This window comes from Symphalangus syndactylus, chromosome 19 (assembly GCF_028878055.3).
Source record: "Symphalangus syndactylus isolate Jambi chromosome 19, NHGRI_mSymSyn1-v2.1_pri, whole genome shotgun sequence".
Taxonomy (NCBI): Eukaryota; Metazoa; Chordata; class Mammalia; order Primates; family Hylobatidae; genus Symphalangus; species Symphalangus syndactylus.
Window position 1 is genome coordinate 59,499,156 of NC_072434.2, and position 26,061 is coordinate 59,525,216.

The 26,061-nt window shown below is 39.6% G+C and overlaps 1 protein-coding gene across 3 annotated transcripts in view; it reads right to left on the reverse strand.

Moving 5' to 3' along the window:
- The window catches only part of PTPN14 (protein tyrosine phosphatase non-receptor type 14), a 204,859-nt gene that overhangs the window by 61,917 nt on the left and 116,881 nt on the right, over window positions 1–26,061 (reverse strand). For all 3 annotated transcript variants that reach the window (XM_055234105.2, XM_063613914.1, XM_063613915.1), the window contains 2 exons: window positions 5,856–5,953; window positions 2,938–3,005 (listed from right to left, as the gene is read on the reverse strand). In XM_055234105.2, the coding sequence (XP_055090080.1) occupies window positions 2,938–3,005; window positions 5,856–5,953 (166 nt within the window). The remainder of the gene's footprint in view (window positions 1–2,937; window positions 3,006–5,855; window positions 5,954–26,061) is intronic.

A 26,061-nucleotide genomic window follows, 5' to 3' on the forward strand; every position in this document is an offset into this window, starting at 1 on the left:
GGAAGGATGGTGAGGGTGTATGAGACAGGTGGTCAAGGAAAGGAAGAGCTCTCTGGGAGGTAATATTTGAATTGAGACCTGAGTGTCATAAAGATCTGCAGCAGGGCATTCCAGGCAGAGGAAACCCACCTACAAAGGCTCTGGGGTGAGAAGAAGCTCAGTACGTTCAGAAAAAAAAAGAGCCAGCGTGCCAGAGGGTAGAGAGTAAATGAGAGAGAGGGAAGCAAAGCAGGGAAATGTCTTTTTTGTTAAAACAAAACAAAACTTTAATTCTATTGACAAATAATAATTGCATCTATTTATGGTACAATGTGATGTTGTGACACATGTATATATTGTGGAATTGGCAAGTTAGTCTAATTAACATATCCATCATCTCTTATAATTATCATTTCTTTGTGGTGAGAACATTTAAAATCTACTCTTTTGGCAATTTTGAAATACACATTATTATCAATGATAGTCACCTTGCTGTGCAACAGATCACCAGAACTTATTCCTAACTTTGTACCCTTTGATCAACATTTCCTCCTTCCACCCAACACTCAGCTTTGGTAACCACCATTCCACTCTACATCTGTAAGTTCAACCTCTTTTGATTCCACATACAAGTGAGATTGGGCAGTATTTGTCTTTCTGTGCCTGGATTTTTCACTTAGCATAATGTACTCTACATTCATCCATCTTATGGCAAATGACAAAATTCTGTTCTAAGGCCAAATAGTATTCCATTGTGTGTATACACCATTTTTACCCATTGATCTGCTGGTGAGAACTTAGGTTGTTTCCATATCTTGGCAATTATGAATAATGTGGCAATGATCATGGGAGTGTAGACATCTCTTTGACATACCATTTCATTTTCTTTAGCTATATACCCAGAAGTGAGACTGCTGGATTATATGGTAGTTCTATTTTTAATTTTTCAAGGAACCTCTAAACTGTTTTCCAAAATGGCTGGAAGTTATACCTCCTTTACTCCTCGTGCTCAATAACACTTGTTATCTTTTACTCCTCACGCTCAATACTCCTCATGCTCAGTAAGACTTTACTCCTCATACTCAATAACACTTGTTATTGTTCATCTTTTTGATAACAGCCAATCTAACAGGTGTGAGGTGGCATTTTATTGTGGTTTCAATTTGCATTTCCCTGATGATTAGTGATGCTGGGCATTTTTCATATGTCTGTTGGCCTTCTGTATATTTCTTTTGAGAAATGTCTATTCAGGTCCCTTGACCACTTTTTTAATAGGGCTATTTGTTTTCTTGTTGAGTAGTTTGAGTTCCTTATGTATTTTGAGCCCCCTATCTGATGTATAATTTCCAAATATTTTCTTTCAATGTGTGGGTTGTCTCTTTATCTCTGTTGTTTCCTTTGTTGTACAGAAGCTTTTTAGTTTGATGCAATCTCATTTATTTATTTTTACTTTTGTTGCCTATGTTTTTGGGGTCATACGCAAGAAATCGCTGCCCAGACCAACATCATGTAGCTTTTCCCCCATGTTTTCTTCTAGTGTTTTATACTTTCAGGTCTTACATTTAAGTCTTTTTTTTTTTTTTTTTTTGAGACAAAGTCTTGCTTTGTCACCAGGCTGGGGGGCAGTGGCACAATCTTGGCTCACTGCAACCTCTGCCAGGGGTTCAAGCAATTCTCCTGCCTCAGCCTCCTAAGTAGCTGGGACTAGAGGTGTGCGCCACCAAGCCCAGATAATTTTTGTATTTTTAGTAGAGACGGGGTTTCACCATATTGTCCAGGATGGTCTCCATCTTTTGACCTTGTGATCCGGCCGCCTAGGCCTCCCAAAGTGCTGGGATTATGGGCATGAGCCACCGCGCCTGGCCACATTTAAGTCTTTAATACATTTTGAATTTATTTTTGTATAAAGGGTGAGATAAGGATCCAAATTCAGTCCTCTGCATGTAGATGGCCAGTTTTCCCAGCACCAATTGCTGAAGATATTGCCCTTTCACCGGTGTGTTCTTGGCCCCTCTGTTGAAAAATCTATTGGTTTTAGATGTGCGTGATTTAATTCTGGGCATTCTATTCTTTTCCATTGGTCACTGTGTCTATTTTTTTGCTAGTCCCATATTGTTTTAATTACTATAGCTTTGAAATATAGTTTGAAATAAGGTAGTGTGGTATCTCCTGCTTAGTTCTTTTGCTCAAAATTACTTGGGCTATTTGGGGTCTTTGGTGATTCCATATGAATTTTAGGATTGTTTTCTATTTCCACAAAGAATGATGTTGGAATTTTGATAGGGATTGCATTAATTTGTAGATTACTTTTGGCAGACATTTTAACAATATTGATTCTTCCGATCCACGAAGATGGAGTATCTTTCCATTTGTGTCACCTTAAATTTCTTTCTTCAATGTTTTATAGTTTCCAGCATACAGGATTTTCACCTCCTCAGTTAAATTTACTCCTAGGTATTTTTTTTTAATGCCACTGTAAATGGGATTGTTTTCTGCCAACTCTCACTACTTCTATTAAACATAGTACTGGAAGTCCTAGCCAGAGAAATTAGGCAAGAGAAATAAAAAGCAGCCAAATGGGAAAGGAAGAAGTAAAATTGTGCTTGATGATGACATGGTCTTATATGTAGAAAACCCTAAAGATTCCACAAAAAAACTGACAGAACTGAGAAACAAATTTAGTAAAGTTTCAGGTTACAAAATCAGCATAGAAAAATCAGTAGCATTTTTATATACTAATAAGAAACTATCTGAAAAAGAAATTAGGGAAGTGTCTTGAGGCAGAAGGGGGCATTTTTACCTTCTCAGTGTGTTTTATAAAACTTGCCCCTACTTTATAAACCCATCGACTTTTTCTCCAGAGAATATGCATATGTAAAATCCTGAAATTTTCAAAGGAAAGAACTAAATGTCCAAAGAAGGTAGAAAACTAATTAAGAGAAATGAAATTACACTTACCATAGGAAATAGCACATACTCTCTGAGGAAATCTTGAGAATCAAACTGATTATAGTCCCCAAAATCAGCTGAGAAGAAAAGAAGATGGAAGGGCAGAATTTATTATATGAAATTAAAGATAGAATAAAATAGGGCAAACTCATCACCACATTATTCTTCACATTTCATCCTATTTCTCACTATTATTAAATAAAAATAGTGCCAAGATATGTTTGACATAGTTACTTTTATCTAACAATATGGTAAATATCAGCATGTAAGCACCACTACATGAATTTTTAGAAATAATGAAGAAATTTGAAAACAATTCCTAAAGGCCATTTAAAAAAATTTAAACAAACCTACATCTATCTGTTTGTTAAATATACATCAACACATATCTTAAGAATATCCGCCAAGAGGACTTTTTAACTCAAGGTTAATCTGGAGAACTGAAGAGCCAAACCCATCTGCATCTTTTCATATATATGCAGCTGGAAATTCCCACTGTAAATCACCCTTGGCAAGCAACCTCAAACATCTTTACACCTTCTAAATAACTTCACATGTTACAAGATGCCAAAAATTCTGTTTTCCCTGTTTTCATGTCACCGTGGTACAGTTTGAGCACATGCAAAATGAAATATATAAAGTCTTGCTTCTTATCTTGCCTGCTCTCCTAAAAACTAAACCTGCATGAAATTTTAATTTCATGTAAAATATTTAGCATCAGATAGAAATGGATCCAGGTATCTTCAAGGTAACAAGAGATATAGGATGAGAGAATACACATACCATGCACCAATGTTGAGAAGTTGCTAGAAGGTAAAAAATAAACATCAACCTACAAACTCAGCACGTAACAAACTACCAATTAGGTGCAGCATTCAAGAATAGCAAACATCACTCGCTCTGCCTATTTCCAAGTTCAATAATTGGTTATCACATTCCACCATAACTTATATTTCTGCTGATGTATCTTTCTAAAAATGCAATAAGCGTTCTCAAAAAAAAGTTATTTGAAAAGGATTAGAGGAGGTTTCATCAGACTGAACAGCTAGCTTCAAGGACCCAACAAAAAGGGAATCCGGAGTAAGTTCACCAAATTCCTCAAGGATCCTCCCATATCCAGGATGCCCACAATGAGCCTAATGATTGAGTAGTGAGAGGAAAGAGTACATGCAGTAAACAAAGCTTTTTATTTATTTATTTATTTTTTTTTTAGAGACAGGGTCTTGCTTTGTCATCTGGGCTGGGGTGCAGTGAATTGATCATAGCCCACTGCAGCCTCTAACTCCGGGACTCAGGTGATCCTCCCACCTCAGTCTCCTGAGCAGCTGGGACTACAGGTGCACACCACCATGCTAGGCTAATTTTTTATTTTTACTTTTTTCGTACAGACAGGATCTCGTTTTGTTGCCCAGGGTGGTCTCAAACTCCTGGTTTCAAGTAATCCTCTTGCCTTGGTCTCCCAAAGTGCTGGGATTATAGGCATGAGCCACCACACCCAGCCCAACGAAAGCTTTTTAAAAGAAGAAAGACCTAATTTGACAATGAGGGACATATTGATCTTCCCCATTATTTCAACAATGCTACCTCTGATTTCTCTATCATAACTGGCCATTGTTTCTTCCCCTCCAGTCTTTAAGCAGACAGAGGTGATACCTCAGATTTTGCCTGTTTCCATCCACAGAATTACAACAGAAGCTAACTGTATAGAAACTGTACTTCTAACAGAAATTGTTAAATTGTTAATACTTCAGAAGGAAAGAGGTCAGGAGAAGGGCTGCCTCTTCAGACACTTAGATCTGAGATGATTCAATTCAGTCCAATGTTTGGGATGGGAAGTCAGTTCCCACCTTCTAAAACAACACTCCATGCAGGAAGAACCCAGCTGCTGGCTGGCTCACACTTGCAGAGAAGCTGGTTTTCAAGAAAATGACTAAAAGGAAAAGTTTCTTTTCAAAAACTATATTACCATCTTCTTGCTTTTTTAAAAAAATGTTTTTAATTTTTACTTTTTGAGACAGAGTCTAGCTTTGTCACCCAGGCTGGAGTGTGGTGGTGTGATCTCAGCTCACTGTAACCTCCATCTCCCAGGTTCAAGCGATTCTCGTGCTCCAGCCTCCTGAGTAGCTGGAATTACAGGCATGCACCACCATGCTTGGCTAATTTTTGTATTTTTATTAGAGACAAGGTTTTACCATGTTGGCCAGGCTGGTCTCGAACTCCTGACCTCCAGTGATTCACCCGCCTCAACCTCCCAAAGTGCTGGGATTACAGGCGTGAGCCACCGCGCTGGCCTATCTTGCTTTCAATATAACTGAAGGCATTTAAGCCACCACTCAATAAACCATAATGTATAAAATATACATATAAAGTCTCACACATAACAACTTAGAGAAGGCAAAAAACAGCTATGTAATATAAACCTATATAGGATGGGTTGAAAGATAAATTCAGTCCAATATACATTTGTTGTTTCATGTTACAATCATGGATTTTAAATGTACCTCTTTAACTGCATTAGAACACATTCTACTATAATGTTTAAAGCTATCACACAAAGGTGTGATAGTAACACCTTTGCAGCATCAAGCCACAGAATATGACCACATTGTGCCTTGGAATAATTCTGCGAAAATGTTCCACAAACCCTGAAATGTAGCCTTAATTAAAGGCAGAATAAAAGCTGCTATTTCCTCAAATAAAACTGTAATTATACAAGCATGAGCAGTTTGCAAACAGCTTTGAGAAATCTACCACCCAGCCACCAAAAATCACTAACTTTGCATTTTTCACATAAGATAACTTGAAATAAAAAGGGAGCATTACTAAGGGATCATTTAAGTAAATCTAACTTCTCACTCTGAGAGGCCGACAACACCATGATCAAACAGAAAATGGAATTTCACATGCTGCTCATAACTATGTCTTACCTTGCACAGCTAGGCCGGCTAGCCGAATCACCTGGTCCAATGTACATCGTAATCGCCCTTCAAGCACATCTTTTTTGACTTGCAGGTAATACTGGTATCTGTTCACGGGAATAGAGGAACAAACAACCTTAAAAACACATACTTGGGATATATTCCCACAACATAGATGCCTCTAGATGTAAAACCCTGTGTACACAGCAGGACATGCCTGTGATGCTGATAAAGGTCATTTCTATAAAAGATGGAAAGTGACCTCTGCCTGTGTTTATCTTTGTTTGATGTAGCAGGTGCCACATCCTGTTCATTCTGAGCTTGAGAGGATTCTCATCACATCACTTATTTGTAGGCCAGCAGGATAAACTACTGATAAGGACCAGGTCCTCATAACAGAGTCCAAGAATGAAAATACTTTTGCACACCTGGAGACCCACAACAACACGACTGCCAAAGCTACATTCAACAGTGTGCATTCCTGAATGCATTCTAGAAACACATCACCTTTCAGACTCAAAAGTTTGGTAAGGCAGATCACAAACAGGCCAAATAATTTGTAATTCCACTAAAAAATCAGATACAGTTTTCACTTTACACATCTGTGAATCAGAAAAATCTAATCTGATGCACCTTTCCAAACTGAAGTAAATTCTCAAACCAGCAAAGTACAGATGGACAGAATCGTGCCCAAACACATCAAGTCTCAGACTAGACAAGTGCCCTCAGGAGCTAATACAGTGTACTGTTTCCCTACCAATAAAATAGCACTCTTAGAATTACCTAAAACATTTAGAAAACTTCTCACTCAAGACGTTTATTTCCCAGGACTCCACTTCCTTTGACCATACTCTCAACACATAGTCACAACTACAACAATCACACTTCTCTAGCATTAATTCTTGGCAAATGCTAACAATCCTTTTGCTCCTGGTAACTGTAACTCTGTATTTTAACTTCACTTTGGCATCTCAATCAAGGGAACCCATAAGTGAACCAAAGCCCAACTTTCCTGGAGAGAGGCAATCGGCGCTGAGAGGTAATTACTGCTGGCTCTACCATGTTGATGTCACAGGCATCATTACACATCAGTCAATCCAATGCCTGTTTGAGGGAAGGAACTGGGCTCCGTGCATGCTCCAGTAGAGTCCTTCTTCTCTCCTCTTGGGTGTACTAAACAGGATAAAGACAGCCATGCCACTCTTTGGTGGGAAAAACCTATACTCAAATCAGAAGGGCAAACACCAGGAGTTACTTAAAAATCCTTTCTAGTTAAACCTAATATGGGCTAGAAAAAAATCACAAAGCAAAACAAAAAGCAAAATCTCAAGGTAGGAAAGAATGGTAAATTTCACCAATTCCTACTAATTATAAAACGTTTGAATCTCATCTACATGTCATTCATTCCTTCTCATCTTTCTGGAGTGGTTTTGACTTATTTGCTGCTCTCCAAGCCAGAAAGACAAACAGATATTTTAACCCATAGCTATCATGCATGCATTTTCTATGGGTGTAAGTCTGCTAGATGCTGAGTAGTATCTTGGAGAGTGCTAAAACAGTCTCCACCTTACAAGGATGCATATATCTTTTTGATCACTGTGATCATGTTTTTGTCTACTGTACTATCTAAGGGTTCGGTGATTAAGAACCAAGGAGTAAAACATCTGAAAAGGTGTTAACCTGGCATCATCTGCCAGAGGTAGAGCTTTGTTACCTGCTACCTTGGAGATGAAAATGATCAGCTAAGATTATTTATTAGAGAATACCTTTGGGAGTAGACCAGTAACCAATTAATCTGCCACCAAAACAATAGCTCTAGTTTTTAAAAATCTGCTGCTTCCAACTTTCATCTACAGCTATCATTTCTATAATGTGTCAGCAAGTTCTATTACAGATCCATTCTAGGAAACAGTGACTCACAATCCACTAGCAAGGAACACCAAGAACGTTCCTAATCATGTAGGTTGGGTGTAGGATTTTGCTGGAATATAAAAATAAGGAGCTGAAGCAAGCAGGGCTCTCTCCTGGAAGCCATCCAAACTAGGAGAGAATCTAAACAGCAGCAATGATATGGTGCTATTACCACGAGATTGTGGGTACTACTGTGTAAGACTGCAGAAATGAGAATGAAATTCAAACCACTTTGGAAATTGTTTGGCTGGTACGATTTTGCACAAAAGGCAGTTTTATAAAATATTATAATTCTATCGAATATGATGACTAAATTTGACAACAGGAGTTGAAATTCTATTTCTAGAATGCTTGCTCTTTGCTTATTTCTCATTAGCGATTCAATTATAACAGTAGTAAAATATAACAGTGAATTCTATTTTGGAAGCATGCAATTTCATGGAAGTATACTCCACCCTGTCATAGCTTTGGGTGGAGGGGAAAAGGAAAAAAAAAAAAAAAAAACAATTTTCATGCCAGGAAAGTAAGTATTTGCCAACTTTCCAAAGAGATCCTCTTTGAAAATCCAAGCTCATAAGGAAAACTTTTTAATATTTTTCATATTCAAAGACTTGGAAATAGTCCATCTGACTCTTGAGGCCCAATGAATGGTTTTAGGTTAGGATTCTGCTCTTCCTCTAAGAATTGGTGAACATAACTATGCTTCTTGAATAAAGGTAAAATTTTGTATTTTCAAATTTTTAAATTTTGTTTTTAAAGATTAACTTTTTATTAAATACAGATTTCTCGGGGTGAAACGAAAAAGGCATCCTAATAATCGGTGTTATCTATTGGGAACTAACATGCTATGACCTAGTCTCTGGGGGCCTCATCTATCTGGAATCTCCTCATCCTATGGTAAGAAAATAAGTGACTTTTCCAAGTCACTTCCTCCCGTAGGAGTTTGAAAAATCAAGTTTGAAAAACTGCCCTATTGGGCCAAATCAACAGAGCCTTCAGTAATTTTGACAGAGGTATCAAAGGATCCCTTCAAAATTATAGCCCATAACAATATCTTCAACATTTAGAGATGAATTGCTAAGATCGTTATGCTCTCTTTTAAATCCATGTATGAGGAATTTATCTCAGCACGTCTGCAACTGTGTTTTACTTGCAGTTCTGTTCATTCTTCTCAGAGTGGGCAGGTCCGTGTGGTGTTCTGAAAGGCATGGGTTGTATTACTACAGAACTACAAATAAGGCACCAGGAACTGAGAGGCCGGGTATGTGTTGCTTTTAAAATATTTCACCCACCCCTCCCCACAAGTGAAATCTTCATTCTAAGTCCAGTTCAGCAGATGTGCCCAAAACAGGAGACAGCCATGTAAAATGGTTAAAGCCTTGGCATCTGATTTTGGTCATACTACCACCCTAGGATGCAACATGCTCAGCCTAAGTCACAGGATGGTGAAGACAGGAGGAGCAGGGCCCTTGCCATGGTTCCAAATGTCTGCTGCCTTCCCAACAGGGTCATGCCTGCCTACCTCGTTACTCCTGGGACTAGCTTTGGGGCCAGTGAAATGGGAATGGAAGCGGGAAGTGATTGTTGCTCCCAAGCAAAAGTGTCTAGAGCCAGTGACCGGTTCTCTACCTCTGCTTCCCTTTGCTCTGAGACCTGCAGTGAGTAGGGAGGGCAGGCTGCTCAGTGAGCCTGAGCCCTGGGCAAAGACAGCTGGGAGCAGAGCCTCAGACGACCCACAGTGGAACTGTCAGGTGGGCAGCAAATAAACCTTTGTTTGTGAAAGCCACAGAGGCTTGGGGGCCATACATCACTGCAGCATGATGGAGCCTAAGCTATTTAATAAGGGAAGGATTTTTAAATTCCCAGTCCAATCCCTTCATTTTTTAGAGAAGGCAACTGTGTTGAGGGAGGAGAATGACTTGTCCAAGGTAATACTGCTTCCTTAAAGACATGGCCAGAACCAGATCTGAGCATGAACAACCAAAGGCATGAAGGCAGGATCTGATCCCTGCCCATTCTGGGCAAACTACCAATTTCACTGAAGTCTAAAAATAAAAGTGAAAATAAAACACCACTGCCCGGTGATTTTTATGATGCTTCTAAAGAAGGGCTTCAATCACCAAGCTTTTCCCCACCCCTACTTAGTCTGTGCTACAGCATACGACGCAAATGTTGAAATGAGAAACTTTTCCATAAAAATCCTATTCCAGGACATGTTTCATACTGTGGCCAGTGGTTATTCAGATCTGTTTTTTCTCCTGGCAGCAGCCTCTGAGATATTTCACTTTTCTGCCCCAGAGATAGAAGGAAGGGAAAGAAGACTGAGTTATACATTTTAACTACATGTTAATTTTCGAAGAAGGATGGAGGGATAGAAGTAAAATCTACAGACCAGAGTTTGTGATTGTAGGCTCCCACCTGGAAGGAGTGGCTGTGTCCAACAGCAGGTACAAACTGGGCCCTTATGTGTATATATTTCCAAATGCAGATTTTTAAAAAGTAAAATGCAATTCATCGGCAGTATCACACACAGATCTCTACTTGTTTGCACTGAGCAGCTTCTATATTATCGATCACAAAAAATGTTATCCAAATTTAATAGCACATATCAACTATTCATTACTCCTTCTCCCCCTACTGCTCAAGGAGGTCTGAGTAAGAAAGAAAACTTTCTTTCCTAGTTTGAAAAACAAGTTAGTGAAAGCACTCTGTAAGCCGTAACTACCAACCTGCAGAATCATTATCATCACACACGGCTCCTGGTCTGCTCTTCCCTCCTCTACAGTTCAAATTTAGTTAAACCAACTTATCTCTCCCCATAGGCACGGTCAGTAGGGATGTGACAATTTGAAGACAGGGGCCATCCTTAAGTTCCTCACTTTTTGAAGCTTTTCCAGAAAACTACTGGAGTGGAGGACCAGACTGGGACCCGGAAGGACAAATTGTCCTGTCACTGCTATTAAGAGCAGGGTAAGACTTAAAATGTGCTTTCCTCACTAGAAAACTTCCTTCATAACAGGCAGTATCAGAGAAATCTTGCTAGAATGTACTGGAACCCAGTTCTCCCAAGTGCAGCATGTACCAAAGTGCCAGACAGCATTGGTTTCTGGCTGATGTTATATTCTGCAAATGGAAACGTTTCTGTACAATAAAAGACAAAAAAAAGGGAAACGAGGACAGGTAGTCCTAGAGTCCTGCCGTACAGGAGAGCAAAGGGGAATAATTTAAAATCTTAGATTGACAGAGATACCCACAGGAGGGAACCAGCACATTCCATCCATTCCAGTGGGTGTTCACAGCTGTAAATCCAGATAAAGGACAGGGTGGCCCATGCTGTTCTCGGTCTGCCAGGACCAGATAAATACTATGTATGCAGGCATGCAACCAGATAAACCTGAATGCCTCCCTCCCTCCATCCCTCTATCCTCAAAACTCTTGAGAAGAATTTCAGTTTATGACTATTAAAGTCTAACAATGCATTGGGTACCTGACCCATGAACTATCTAAAAGCTTTTACATTTAATGACTCTTCAAGTTGACAGTCAATTAAAAGTCTGCACTGTCTAACAAACTACAAAGCGAATACTCCTGCAACTATGCAAAACTGAAATAACCCCACAGGGAGGGGGAAAACACAAACAAACAAAAGGAAAAGCTAAAACTAAAACTCTAGCAAAGATACCCTTAAAAGGGAAAGTTTTTCTTCTAGGCTTTTTCATACTATAAGCTAATACGTGTACATGCATGAGAAGAAAAGCATGTGCATATACCCAAACACAGACAAGATTTTCTTGGCAAACGTTCAAGTCTAGAAGTTTTCAACATTCACTGATCAATAAATACCCTATTTTGCCAGAGACACCCAACTTCTTAATAGTTTCAATGAGCCAAAGGATTGCAATTATTTCCTAAAAAGGATAATATTTGTTTAAATGCATACAAAGACACACACAGGCCTTAACTAGTGAAAAAAGGCCAATGATAGCAAGGTGTTGCAAAAGAGAAAGACATGCCACGACCTGATCCTTGCTTTCTGCTCTTGAACTCTTGCATTAATTATAACAAATTACAGGGAATCCAAGTACTGTTTATAAGTATAATAAATTTCCTAATAGTAGCCTATCATCTAATCAGGGGTTCTGTTTAGAAAAGAAAAACTCATTTCTGAAATACATCATAGAGGGAGAGAGAATGTCCTGACACCACTTCTTTCTGTCCTATCCTATGCTATTGGGTACAGATTTCTTTATAGCAATTAATCCATAGGATTTAAAAGAGCCCTCCCTGCTGAGGGCTGTGATGCCCTGAATTAGGAAAACATGCCAACAGAAGTAGAAATAGCCTCAAAAGAAAGTACTGTGCTACAGTGTTTGATGTTAGAATGAAATTAGTCTGTTTTGATCTGTCTTAAAAATCTCCAATGACTTGGGAAAGCTTTGCAGTTCTTTCAAAAGTTAAACACAGAATTATCACCTGATTCAGCAATTATGCTCTTCGGTATATAGCCATACAAACTGAGAACACATGTTCACACCAAAACTGATACATGAATGGCAATGTTATTCACAATAGCCAAAAAGAGGAAACAACCCAAAAGTCCAACACCTGATGGATGGATAAACAAAATGTGGTCTCTTCAAACAATGGAATATTATTCAGCCATAAAAAAGAATGATGTATCGATACATGCTGTAACATGGATGAACTTTGAGGCATTATGCTAAGTAAAAGATGCCAGACACAAAGAGTCACATCTTGTGTGATTCCATTCATAAGAAATGTCCAGAATAGGCAAATTCATAGAGACAGAAAATAGACGAATGGTTGCCAGAGGTTGCGGGAAGAGGAGACTGAGGACTGCCTGCTAACATTTTGAAATTAGACAGTGACAGTGGCTGCACAACTTTGTTAAAACACTAAAAGTCACTCAATTGTATACTTTAAAGTGGTTAAAATGATGGATTTACTCAGCACCATAAGACAGGGTGAGGAGAAAAAAAAAAATTTAATGGTGAATTTACATTATGTGGATTTTAGCTCAAAAAAAACCAGAACAAAACACCCAATGATCCTAATCAGGAAAAAATCCAAACTCTTGACACAGCACCCAGGCTCTTCACCATCCAGTCAAAACTATTTTTTTTTCCAACTTCATGTCTCACCACACACCCCATACCTGAGCTGTCATAAGTGTGTGATGCTCCCCAATAGTTGCATGTTCTTTCCTGCCTCCTCGCCATTTCCTTGGTCTAACCGCCTTTGCCTATCCTCCTCCATTCGCCCAATCATCTGTCCATGCTCCAAGGCTCAGAGGAAATGTATCTCCTCTCCAAAAGCTTCCCAAACCCTCTCAACAAGTTAGTGAACCCTTTCACATCTGCCACTATACTTCCCCCAGGCCTCTCCTGCACTGGCATCAGCGCCTCCCCAACTCTGTTGTGATCAGTACCCGGCACTAAGTAGATGCTCAATAAACATTTCTGAGTAGATGACATACTGACAGAGAGACAAAGACAGAAGAAAGGAGGGAGAAAGGGAGGAAGATTAATCACCTCCTAGTAAAGCTATTAGATGTTATTTCTATAATATGAAAGAGCGCCTAAAAATTCTAGAAATGGAACTCATCACACATCAAGCAGGAAGTCTTGGGAAACTTGTCTTTATGCAAAGAGAAAACTACTCCTTCAGTGTGAAATGTTTATTTATTTTTAAATGACTTAAACTGATCTCTGAGCTACCATGCAGTAAAGAAAGAACTCAAGGATGAATCACAGTCAGGGACCAACAGCATTAAACCAGGTGGGCAAAAGGAGCACAGATCAGGGAACACCAATGCTCCATGCTAATCAGCCAACCAAAACCACTCCTCTAAATTGCAGCTGTCAACTACGGAGCCTCATCCCTCTTACATTAGCAACAAATATGTCTTGACTCATCAGCTCAAAATACACATCTGCCTGCCCTGAAAATCGTGTGTTCTTAATATTACCTACAACTCACTGTGGGAAAAGGGAGCTTAAATTACATCTGGAAGCTGGGTGAGTCAATTGCCCAAAGATTTGTCTTCCTGGTAAACAGCCACATTCCGGGCTAAGGATTCTGCATAACATCCTTGAAGCTTTGGTGAGCTACCAGGCGGAAGTACAGTGCTGTTATTACTGACATGCCTGGTCTGAAGGATAAAATAGATAAAAATCAACAAATGAAAGGCAAGAAGATCATCTCCATGAATGGGCTCGAGTTCTTCCCTAGAATCCTGAATTAAAGGTAGTCCCTACCTTTTCACAGGTAAGCAACTGCTAAAAGACGTCAATTCTCTGTCGATGAAGTAATGTCCCAGAAACGAGTAGGAAATACTATGTGCTTAATAAATGTCTGATGAACGAATGAGGCAATGGAAGTAAATACTTAATCCTATGTCCCTCGAGACTATGACAAAAACGGAAAGAATAGAATTTCCTGCCAAAAGCAGAGGCTCACGTCTGTCATCTCAGCACTTTGGGGGGCTGAGGTGAGGAGATCGCTTCAGCCCAGGCCAACCTGGGCAACATGGCGAAACCCAAAAAATCAAAACAAAACAAAAAACCAAAAAGGAAAGGGAAGGGAGGAAGGGAGGGAGGGAGGGAGGGGAAGGAAAGTCAGCCAAACAGCTGGACGTGGTGGCATGCACCTATAGTCCCAGCTATTCAGGAGGTGGAGGTGGGAGAATCAATTGAGCCCAGGAGTTTGGAGGCTGCGGTGAGTTGTGATTGCACCACTGCACTCCAAGCAGAGCAACAGAATGAGACTGTCTTCCCGCAACACCCCTCTCCAAAGAAAGATAAAGAAATACCCAGCCCATGTTAAGTCATATGGCTAGGCACATTTCCAGTGAGCACAGCCTCTGTATGGATGGGAGTGCCGTCTACATTCCTTATTCCAGCATCTCTGTCATTGTAACCATCAGCCCACTTTCCAAATTTTGTCCCTAAGAGCCAGCCAAGCCTAACTTTAAACTTTGGTTGATGCTTTGTTTACTGGCCAGTCTAAATTTTAAAAATTTCTAATTGCTGGCTTCCAGGCTTTAGTGCTTCATCACTGCAGGTGCCTCTACTCACCCCATGCTCTCTCAATCACTGAAGGCGCATTTTCTCATATTCACAGCTTAAAAATATCTGAGTATCTGCCGGGCGTTGTGGCTCATGCCTGTAATCCCAGCACTTTGGGAGGCCGAGGTGGGTTGATCATTTGAGGTCAGGAGTTCAAGACCGGCTTGGCCAACATGGTGAAACCACGTCTCTACTAAAAATACAAAAATTAGCCAGGCATGGTGGCTCAGGCCTGTAATTCCAGCTACTAGGGAGGCTGAGGCAGAAAAATCGCTTGAACCTTGGAGGTGGAGGTTGCAGTGAGCAGAGATCGCGCCACTGCACTCCAACCTGGGTGACACGGTGAGACTCAGTTTCAAAACAAAACAGTAACAACAAAAAATCAGAGTACTGGCCGGGCACAGTGGCTCATGCCTGTAACTCCAGCACTTTGGGAGGCCGAGGCAAGTGGATCACGAGGTCAGGAGTTCAAGACAAGCCTGGCCAAGATGGTGAAACCCCGTCTCTACAAATAATATAAAAAGTAGCTGGGTGTGGTGGCGGGCACCTGTAATCCCAGCTACTTGGGAGGCTGAGGCAGAGAACTGCTTGAACTTGGGAGGTGAAGGTTGCAGTGAGCCGAGATTGTGCCACTGCACTCCAGCCTGGGCAACAGAGTGAGACTCTATGAAAAAAAAAAAAAAATCAGAGTATCACACAAGTAACCCATATTAAAAGAACATTTGAAAACACAGACACAAAAAACAAACACAAAAGCTGGATGGAATGTTTATCAGAAATAGCAAAATAGGGGCTATCTGCTCAGAAGTCAGCAATATGAGAGATAATTCAGAGATCCTGCTGGATGACTTTAATTTCCATAGCATGGACCTGTGGTGAGACAATTGAGTGAGACACCCCACTTTCATTTATTTATTTATTTTATTTTATTTTATTTTATTTTTTTGACAGAGACTTGCTCTGTTGCCCAGGCTGGAGTGCAGTCGCGCAATCTTGGCTCACTGCAACCTCCATCTCCCGGGTTTAAGTGATTCTCCTGCCTCAGCCTCCCAAGTAGCTGGGACTAAAGTTATGTGCCACCACACCTGGCTAAATTTTTTTTTTTTTTTTTGGTATTTTTAGTAGAGATGGAGTTTTGCCATTTTGGCAAGGCTGGTCTTGAACTCCTGACCTCAGACGATCTGCGTGCCTCGGCCTTCCAAAGTGCTGGGATTGCAGGTGTGAGACACCATGCCCAGCCTGCCCACTCTACATTCCATGTGGCCAGTATGATCCATGTTCAGCCTCTCCCCAATCACAGCAATTTAATATTAAAGATTTTATGCATTTGTAATGATAACATGCCTATCCATCTCTGTTGAACCACCTCTCTCTATTCTATAATTCACAGACTCAGTAGATGATCCTAGACTTGGTAGTTGCACAAAAAGCATTATGATCATTTACTGACTCAGAGACACCCAGTAGATAAAAAAGAATGCTTTTCTGGAAGTTAGCCACCCAAATAGTTGGCATAAAACAACACTGGGCTCAGCAGAAAGAAAAAAACAAAATCACCTATACTCTAGGTATTACATAATATAAAGCTTTCCCCAGTCACCAAATTGGAATAACTCATTCTGCCCTCTGTGTGCCCATTGATTTTGTAACTCTAACACGGTACTGATCAAACAACTTAATTATGTGCATCTATTTTGCCTCCTTTGCTGTTTTATAAGACTGCCTTGTTCATGTCTGTATTTCCCCCAACAGACCGCCTTACTATGCATTTACATTAAAGCAGGATATTATTATGGCCACATATTTAAAAGACGGTCAATTACATACTGGCTGAAAGAAACTTTATGTTGTTCCTAATGTACTATAAAAAAAATAATAAAAACACACCACATGTCTATCAAAGGCTTTGGAAGAATTGAATTCTCCACAATTGGAATTTTCATCAATTTCTCTAGATATTAAGAAATCAGAGCCTTCAAATAGTTATTAACAATGATAGCCCTTTGCATTTGTGGAGTTGTTTTCCAAGAATTGTCATGTCACTGTCATTTAATATTCGCAACAACCCTGCAAGATAGCCACTATGGGTCCCATTTATCCATGGGGAAACGGAGGCTCCCGGGGGTAGGTGACTTGCCAAGTCAAGTGCTGATTTTCTGATTTTACAGTCAAGTGCTCTTTTATTACAACATTGTGCCTGTGTAGTAGGTTAGTCTATAGTTTCTACAAGTCTGGAGCATAACTCTCAAAAAAAAAAAAAGGAAGGAAGAAGAGAAAAAACTATAGAAGGCTATAAACAGATCACAACATGAATCCATTGACAATATAATGAATTTTTAATGTTAGAAATGAATAATTTTCTTTTGCAGAATCTTCAAAGCAGCTGAAGACATCAAATGTGGCAACAACTGCCAGAGATAAAATACCAAACCAGCAAACATCTCACTGCCCAAGAATCTAGTATCTTCCTCTGCTGTGATTTCTGCCAAAATCATGCTTGATATTTTCAAGCATGGAAATGTCTCTCTACAATTCTTCCTTTCAAACCCTTCTTGAGGCTCTAGGATTAAAGGAGGAGATATTTCATTTGTTAAATACAATTTAAAAATCATTTTGAACATCCTTTCTTCTTTCAGAGTTTTAGTTTTCTAATTGCCTCAGTTTCTACAAGATCATCATTTATAACTCTTGCCCATAGTAAACTTTAAGTTAGAAACTGTAACTTCCTAGAGAAAAAAAAAATGATGGCCAAAGTGACAAGTGACTACACATAAATATAGGAAACTCTTTGTTTAGGACATGGGTAGAGGGATGGGGGATTGCCAAGCAGAGAACTGTAATTCCCAAATCAGAGAAATTCTTCAATTCTTTCATTTTATGAAAGAAGGCTGCTATAAACACATTCCTCCTTTTCATCCAAGACTTAACTTAAAACTGTCTCATTAGAAACCAGAATAGGAGCGCATTAAATGTCTCCTTAGGAACCAAAAATTCTGGGGCATGAAGCTCAGGGAGGATGCCAGTTTGGGGCAGTCAGTGGCTGTATGGGGCATGCCCTGCAGGCATCAGGCCATATTCAAAGGAGAGCACTCTCCAGAAAAGAAGTACTAAGTAGGTATTCAAATTCTCTCTTTAAAAACAAAAATAAAATAAAATCTCAGCAAGCTTCTCCTAAAAAAAATTATGATTACAGGCCAGGTGTGGTGGCTCACGTCTGTAATCCCAGCACTTGGGGGGCCGAGGTGGGCGGACCACAAGGTCAAGAGATCAAGACCATCCTGGCCAACATGGTAAAACCCCATCTCTACTAAAAATACAAAAATTAGCCAGGCATGGTGTGCGTGCCTATAGTCCCAGCTGCTGGGGAGGCTAAGGCAGGAGAATCGCTTGAACCAGGGAGTTGGACTTTGCAGTGAGCCAAGATCGTGCCACTGAACTCCAGCTTGGCAACAGAGTCTCCATCTCAAAAAAAAAAAAAAAATTATGATTGCAGAAAATATAAGGCCTCCTATAATTTGTTAATATGTTCATGAAACCAGCACAAAATGTATTGAATAGAAATCATTATAAAAGCTGTCAGATTCTATTAACATTAGTATAATGATTTCTTATCCTTTTATAGTACTTTAAAAAGTAAACCAACTTAGTCTACTGGTAAAATATTAGAAGTACATACATACATATATTCCATTATTTATTCATTCATATTTGACAAAAGCTTAATGAGCACCTACTACATGCCAGGAGTTATTCTAGGCACTAGGGATACCACAGTGAACAAAACAAACCTATTCTCTGCCCTTGCTCATGGAGCTCACAGTCTAGTGTGGAAGACAAGCAAAAATCAAGTAAACAAACAATAGGTCCAACGAGAAAAAAGCAGGCAAGAGACACAGAGAGTAACAAGGTAGGAGGTGGTCAAGAAAGGTTTCTCTGATAAAAGCGAACTCTGAGCAAAGATCTGAAAAAAAATGAGGAACTAGCCATGTGGATATTTGGGGGATGGAGGTTTTCACTTCAAACAAAGGGAATGGCAAGTAGAAAGGCTTTCAGGAGAGCTAGTGTCGTGCATTCGTGAATGTTCAAGAGGTCAGTGTAGCAAAGAGTGAGCAAGAGGATGAATTGTTGGGCTGACAGAAAAGGCAGGAAGTAGTACAAACCACAAAAGGCCTCGCAGGGCACGGTAAGGGTTCTGACTACAGTAAGATGGCAAACCAGTGGAAGGTACTGAGCAAAGGAGCTGAATAAACGGGCACCCATTTAACAAGATGGTACTGGCTGCTTTGTAGACACTGGACTGTGAGGGGCAAGGGTGGAAGCGGAAATGCCACTCAGAAAAAATGACAGCAGACTGGATTAGAGAGGTAGCAGTGGACGCAGCGGAAGTAGTCAGAATCTAGACATATTTTGAAGGCTGGATGTAGTGTATGGGAGAAAGAATTCAAGGATGACTGCAAGATTTTTGGCCTGAGCAACTAAACTAAACCTTTCAGATAAAGACTTCTCACTTTTTGAAAACTGACAGACAAAACAGATTTGGGGGAAATGGATTTGACTGTCTTTTAAAAATTATAACCACATAATCTTTCATTAAAACCTACACGTTCAAAATAGTCATCAAACCACGTCAGTCAAACATTTGATCTAATCATTTTAAAAGAGGAAGTATCTTTGATATAGTAATGGATTCTCCCTTTTTCTTTTTATCATCTTCTTCCTCTTCCTTGTCCCTCAAATCCTCTGCCTATTTTTGTAAAAGAACTATCTTTATAGAATGAAGTCCACACATATTTCCATCTGATTTCTATTATTTGACTTTTGAGTCCAGATTAAGAATGGCAAAGAGAGCATGTAGTAAATGTGCAGTGAATAAGTGGACAGGTGGTAGGAATCGGGAAATGAAACACTGCTCTCACCCAGGGTTTCATAAAATCTCTGGAAGGCCCAAATAAAGGGTATTTCCTTTCTTCCCGCTTGAGCCCTATTATCGAATCACTACACTTTAAAAACATCATCATTTTTTGTAACATTAAAAATGGTCTTTGCAGTATTACTTGGTCAAAAGGCATGCACTAAAAAGATTGGGGAGAAAAAACAAGTTTGTGCAATTAATAATATAGTTACTAAGCCATGCATTTCTGCCATTTGAAGTTTCTTGTTTCTATGAAAACTCATCTAGAGCCACCACCGACTTTACATTGGTAAACTAAGTCCAGTACATTTTCCTCACAGAATGAAATCCCAAATATTGCCTCACTTTTTCATGTTAGCCCGTTCCGTATAATTTTCATGGATTCTTAAAGGCATGACCATGCTTATAGACAGGATGATTTCCTCATAAAAGTCATGATCACAGATTTAAGTCTAAAGAAGAATATCATCATAAGTATATGCAAATAAGAATAGACATAATGGACTCCTTTATAGTTTACCACCCAGAAATAGATATGTTCACATGACCATCTTCTATATGTTTATCATCTTCTCAATGAAGGAGATCTGTAATAACATTACATGAAAACAAGCTATTATTTAGGAATTAAAATACATTGTTTCACAATTGAGAGAATACAATACAATTTGGTAGCTGATTTTGATGATTCAGATAACTAGAGCACTATATGCTTTTATAATTCTTAATTTGAACTCTGTAAAAACATTGACAGAGTCATAAACTACTACAAATATTTGAAAAAAGGTGACCTTCAGGAGATCAAGGACTTCATCTGTTTTGTTCAGTGCTGTATTACCAGTAACCAGACGTTTCCTTGTATATAACAGATGCTCAGTAAATATTTATTTTTTTATCCCCCAAATGGTTTTCAAGTAAATACTTATTGAATGCATGCACAATGAATGAAAAATCCTTGATATTTTGCCAAAAATGGACTATCCCAGCCAACTAGAATATTAACTATGTAAAATTGTGTTAAGTTACACTACTTACTTCATGCTAAGGATCAATATATGGTATTTGACAAAATAATTTTAGGAAGTACTAAAGGTAGATACATTTTTTTCAAAACATACGGTTTTATGAGAAGAAAGAAAAGGAATTTATTTTATAATGAACACATTGGGAATTCTAGATTAAGAAAATATTTTTCCTTAATGACCTCATCAGATTAAAATTCTAAAGAAGAAATTGCATGACTTAGTTTCAAGATACAGAAGGAGATTTCATCCTGTGAACGTGTGACCCAACAGTAACAGGGAAACCTTGAACTTTTAAGAAATTCTTTAGCTGAAATATAAATCCAGGGCTATCTGTGCTATGATTATTTGCTTCCTACCACATTCTAGGTATCCTTGAGGACTGTGCACTGCAATTTTCCTCTCCTCTTACATAATTTCCTTGGCTCCAATGTTCTTCCTTCACGCTTTCCACTCATCCATCAGTGAGCCCTTGATACTGATGGGAGCTACTACTCTGGGTATTTTGGGGAGAAAACAGGCTTATAGCCCCTGGTCCAGGCTGTTTTCCTGCCCAACAATTCTGACTCACCAAAATCCAATGTCTTCTTCAAAGCCCCAATTCCAAGGACATCTCTTGTCATGGTTAATTTTATGTGTCAATTTGGCTAGGCCATGATATCCATATATTTGGTCAAACATTTTTCTAGATGTTTCTGTGAAGGTATTTTTTGATGAGATTAATATATTTAAATCAGTAGACTTTGAGTAAAGCAGAATGCTTGTCACAATATGAATGGGCCTCGTCCAATCAGTTGAAGGTCTTACAGAGAAAAGACGGACCACCCAGAAGGAAGAATTTGTGTTTGGACTTGAACTGCAATCTTCCCTGGGTCTCCAGCCTGCTGGCCTGCCCTGCAGATTTTGCATTTGTCAAGTCTCCCCATTTATGTAAGCCAATTCCTTAAAATAAGTTTCTCTCCCTATTTACATATACATCTCATTAGTTCTGTTTCTCTGGAGATCACTGAATAATGTCTGTCTCCAAAGCTCCTCCTTATCATTCCACCCATGAAAGGTACCTTCAGCTGGCATCCAACACATACTAATACATTGCTCAAATATTTTTATGTGACCATCTAATCTACCCAAATAGATTGAAAACCCCATTCAGGATAGGACTGACATCTTGTGCCACTCTATATCTTGCAGAATGCCTTATACTTTGGAAATAATTAATGTGTTGATGAATGCCCAGAGGTGAGTTGGAAGGCAAAGGAGGCTTCTAAAGCAAGAAGGAAAGAGGAAAAGGGAGATACTTCAAGTACTGCAAAGAGGAGAGGAAGAAGTGAGAAATCCAGGGTGTCCAGAGACACTGAATGGCACAGACAAGTAAAATAGGGCTATGTAAGGAAGCAGAAGACAAAAAGGAAGATAGAGGCTTGCCATGCTTCAAATGCCTCTGAATGTCTGTCTTTATCTTCTAAGCAATGGTAAGACATTATGTATTTTTGACAAAGGAAGGAAAATGATGAAAGCAATCCTTTAGAAGGATGCTTTAAAGTTGGTATGTACACCACATGATATGAATGGGTGGTACAGATACAAATTAGGAGGTCAAATAATAATGATGATAGTGTTAGGTACTACAAAGTGTGCTTTTCTGTTTATTAACCAGTGTAATCTTCACAAGAGCTTCTGTTCATGGAGAAACTGAGTCTTAAGAAGGATAAATAACTCACCTGAGGTCATACAAAGAGTGAATGGCAGAGCAGAATTCAAATCCAAGTCTGCCTGACTGTAAAGCCTGTGCTCTTTACCATTTCGTTGTATTTAAGGCTGGAGGTAAGAAGACATAAATTGGGGGCAGAGTGGACTAGAATGGATTTAACTGGAAAGGCACAGCACACAGTGGTAAATGTGTGGATTCTGGAGCTACACTGTGTAGGCTTGGATCACAGCTCTGTCATGTACTCAAACTGTGCGGGCAAGTTACTCAACCTCTCTGTGCCTTAGTTTCCTATTCTGTGAAATCAGAATAATAGTACTAACTCAAAAAGTTGTTATGAGGGCTAAATGGGTTAATATGGATGAAGAGCTTAGAATTATGCTTGGCCATAAACACTCATGAAATGTCAGGAGTCATCACTGTTAATATTAAGAAAGATCAGCCAAGCGCAGTAGCTCACGCCTATAATCCCAGCAATTTGGGAGGCCAAGGCAGAAGGATTGCTTGAGCCCAGGAGTAAAGGACCAACCTGAGCAATACGGTGAGACCTTGTATCTACAAAAAAGTTTTTAAAAAATTAGCCAGGCATGGTGGCACATGCCTGTAGTCCCAGCTACACCCAGGCTGAGGTAGGAGGATTTCCTGGGCCAGGAACTATGGGCCAGGAGGCTGCAGTGAGCTATGATTGCAACACTGCACTACAGCCTGGATAAAAGAATGAGACCCTGTCTCAAGAAAAAAAAAAAAATCAATAGGATTTGCAACTAAATAAATGCCAGGATACTTGCTTTTATGATTACTGATATCCCTTGAGGGCCTCAAACATAAAAGGTACTTAACATTTGTTTAATGAATAACAAATTGAATACAGAAAGAAAGAAAAAGGAAACATAAGACCAAGTATTTAAGATTTCTCAGCCTTACAATTTGCTTTTCATTTCTCTGGCAGTAATACAATTTTTGGAAAACTACTGACTTAAATTAGCATACGCATATTCAGCAGAAATAAGTACATTCATCAGAGCCTGTGTGAGACTGTCCATAAGACACGTACTAGAAATGTTCACAGCAACACAGTTCCATTCGTAATAGCTCCCAAATGTAAACAATTCAAATGTCCTTTGTAGAATGGGTAAATTGTAATGTATGTCTTCCTTCGATGGAATATTACGCAGCAATGAAAATGAATGATCTCTGTGCACAACGATATAGATGACTCACAAAATGTTGATCAATGAAGTAAGACATCAAAGAGCATATACTGTATTACTCTACCTAAAAAGTTTTTTTTTAAAAGAAAAGCAAAACTAATATATGGTATTAGAATTCAGGATCATGGTTATCCTGATCCATAGACACTGAGAGGGGGCACAAAGAAGGATTCCGAGTGTCTAGTGATGCTCTGATTCTTGATCTAGTGACTGACTGCATAGGTGTGTTCACTTTACAAAGATTCATTGAGATGTACACTTTTCTTAGAGTCTCACTCTGTCACCCAGGCTGGAGTGCAGTGGCGTGATCTCAGTTCACTGCAAGCTCCGCCTCCCAGGTTCACACCATTCTTCTGCCTCAGCCTCCTGAGTAGCTGGGACTACAGGCGCCCACCACCACGCTCAGCTAATTTTTTTGTATTTTTAGTAGAGACAGGGCTTCACAGTGTTTGCCAGGATGGTCTTGATCTCCTGACCTCGTGATCCACCTGCCTCAGCCTCCCAAAGTGCTGGGATTACAGACATGAGCCACCGCGCCCAGACTCACTTTTCATTTTTGCACTTGTCTGTGCGTATGTTATATTTCACCAAAAAGCCTATCTTAAAAAATGACTACTAGCACAAAGACAACAATTTGACTCCAAGTATGGAAATGTCTACCAAGCAGAGGTGGAGCTTGAAGAAACTGGCAGGGTCTAGTGTAACAAATGACATGAGGAAGTGGGGGGCTCTGGTGACAGATTTTCAATTTGTGACAATGAAAGAATCTTGGAGCTACTTATAGAAAAATGGGATATTTAAGGGAGGATTTAAAGTCAAGGGAAGTCAGCAAGTAACTAACAGTTCATCACTGTCTACCTTTCTGGTTCCTACAAGGATTGATTGAGCCAGAGTATTGTGGGTAGAGATGATTGACAAATAGTCATCATCACCACTCTGAGGACACTGAAGCAAGAATGTAACAACAAGCAGAGGGGCCATAAATATATGCTTAAGAAAAATGTTGTATTCTGCTTATATGTCCAGTTCCCAGCACACAGCAGATATTCAATATATAAATGAATGAATGACTGTCTTCTGTCAGCAAGAAATCAAGAATAAGATGTGGGTAAATGGTACAAAGTTAGGCCACATCTGTCAAAAATTACTTCTAGAGCTGGGCGTGGTAGCTCATGCCTGTAGCTCTAGCACTTTGGGAGGCTGAGGCAGGAGGACTGCTTGAGCCGAGGGGTTCTAGACCAGCCTGGGCAACATAGTGAGACATTACTTCCACACACACACACAAAAAAAAAAAAAAAAAAAAAAACTCAAAAAATTTAGCCAGGCGTGGTGGTGCATGCCTGTGTTCCCAGTTACTCGGGAGGCTGAGGTGGGAGGTTCACTTGAGCCCAGGAGTTTAGGGCTACAGTGAGCTGTGATTGTGCCACTGTACTCCAGCCTGGGCGACAGAGTAAGACCCTGTCTCAAGAAAAACCCAAAAAAGTACTTCTAAAGGCTAAAGATAATTGAGCAGTATTGCACAGCAAATATAAAGAGAGAAAAATTTAGAAGAAGGACAGGGTTCCAGTAAACTGGAGATTGCAGGATGAAAATAAGCAGGTCAGAGATGAGATAAGGTGAAGGTCACCAAAAGCCAAGGGAAGAGAGGATTTTGAGGAGTGGACTCTCCATGTCTAACGTTGTCTAAAAGTGAGGAAAGGCCCCTGGCCCCGGGCTGGCAGTGTCCTCTGGTAACCTTCAAGAGGCAAATATAAGCAAAATCAACGATGGACATGCTTTTTCAAGGACTCAAGAAGGAACAGATAAAAACTGATGAAAGCAATGAGTAAGTTAACAGAAAGCAAATCAAAAGAAAAAAAAAGAAAAGGCATCTAATGGTAGTAGAGATATTAAATAGTAATTAGGAAGTATAAAAGTGTGAAATATTTTGTGGTTAATTTTTAATATAGAAAAAGCAAAGTGTGGTTGGAAATCAAAAGCAAGGAATCTATCAGAAGCAGAGTCGCCCTGGATGAAGTGTTGAGGACCCAGAGAAAAGGTGGAAGAACTGAGAGTGGAACAGGGAGTCGGTCTTTGGGCTGCACACAGGGTGGGAGAGGGATGCCATGGCTAAACATGTTTAGTGGAGGATGTGGCACAGGATGCCATTCCAAAAGCACATGCCTGGGCTTCTTTGCCCTCGTCAATAATCATGTGACTACGAGACTGGTTTCTTGAAAGAGGGATTCAATTTGATGATTTGTAACGCCCTTATCCTTACAAAATTATGTTTCTTAAGTGAAAGCCACAAGAGGAGAATCTGTACAATGCCCATGTGAATTTGTACTGGGCTGCATTCAAAGCCATCCTGGGCTGCATGTGGC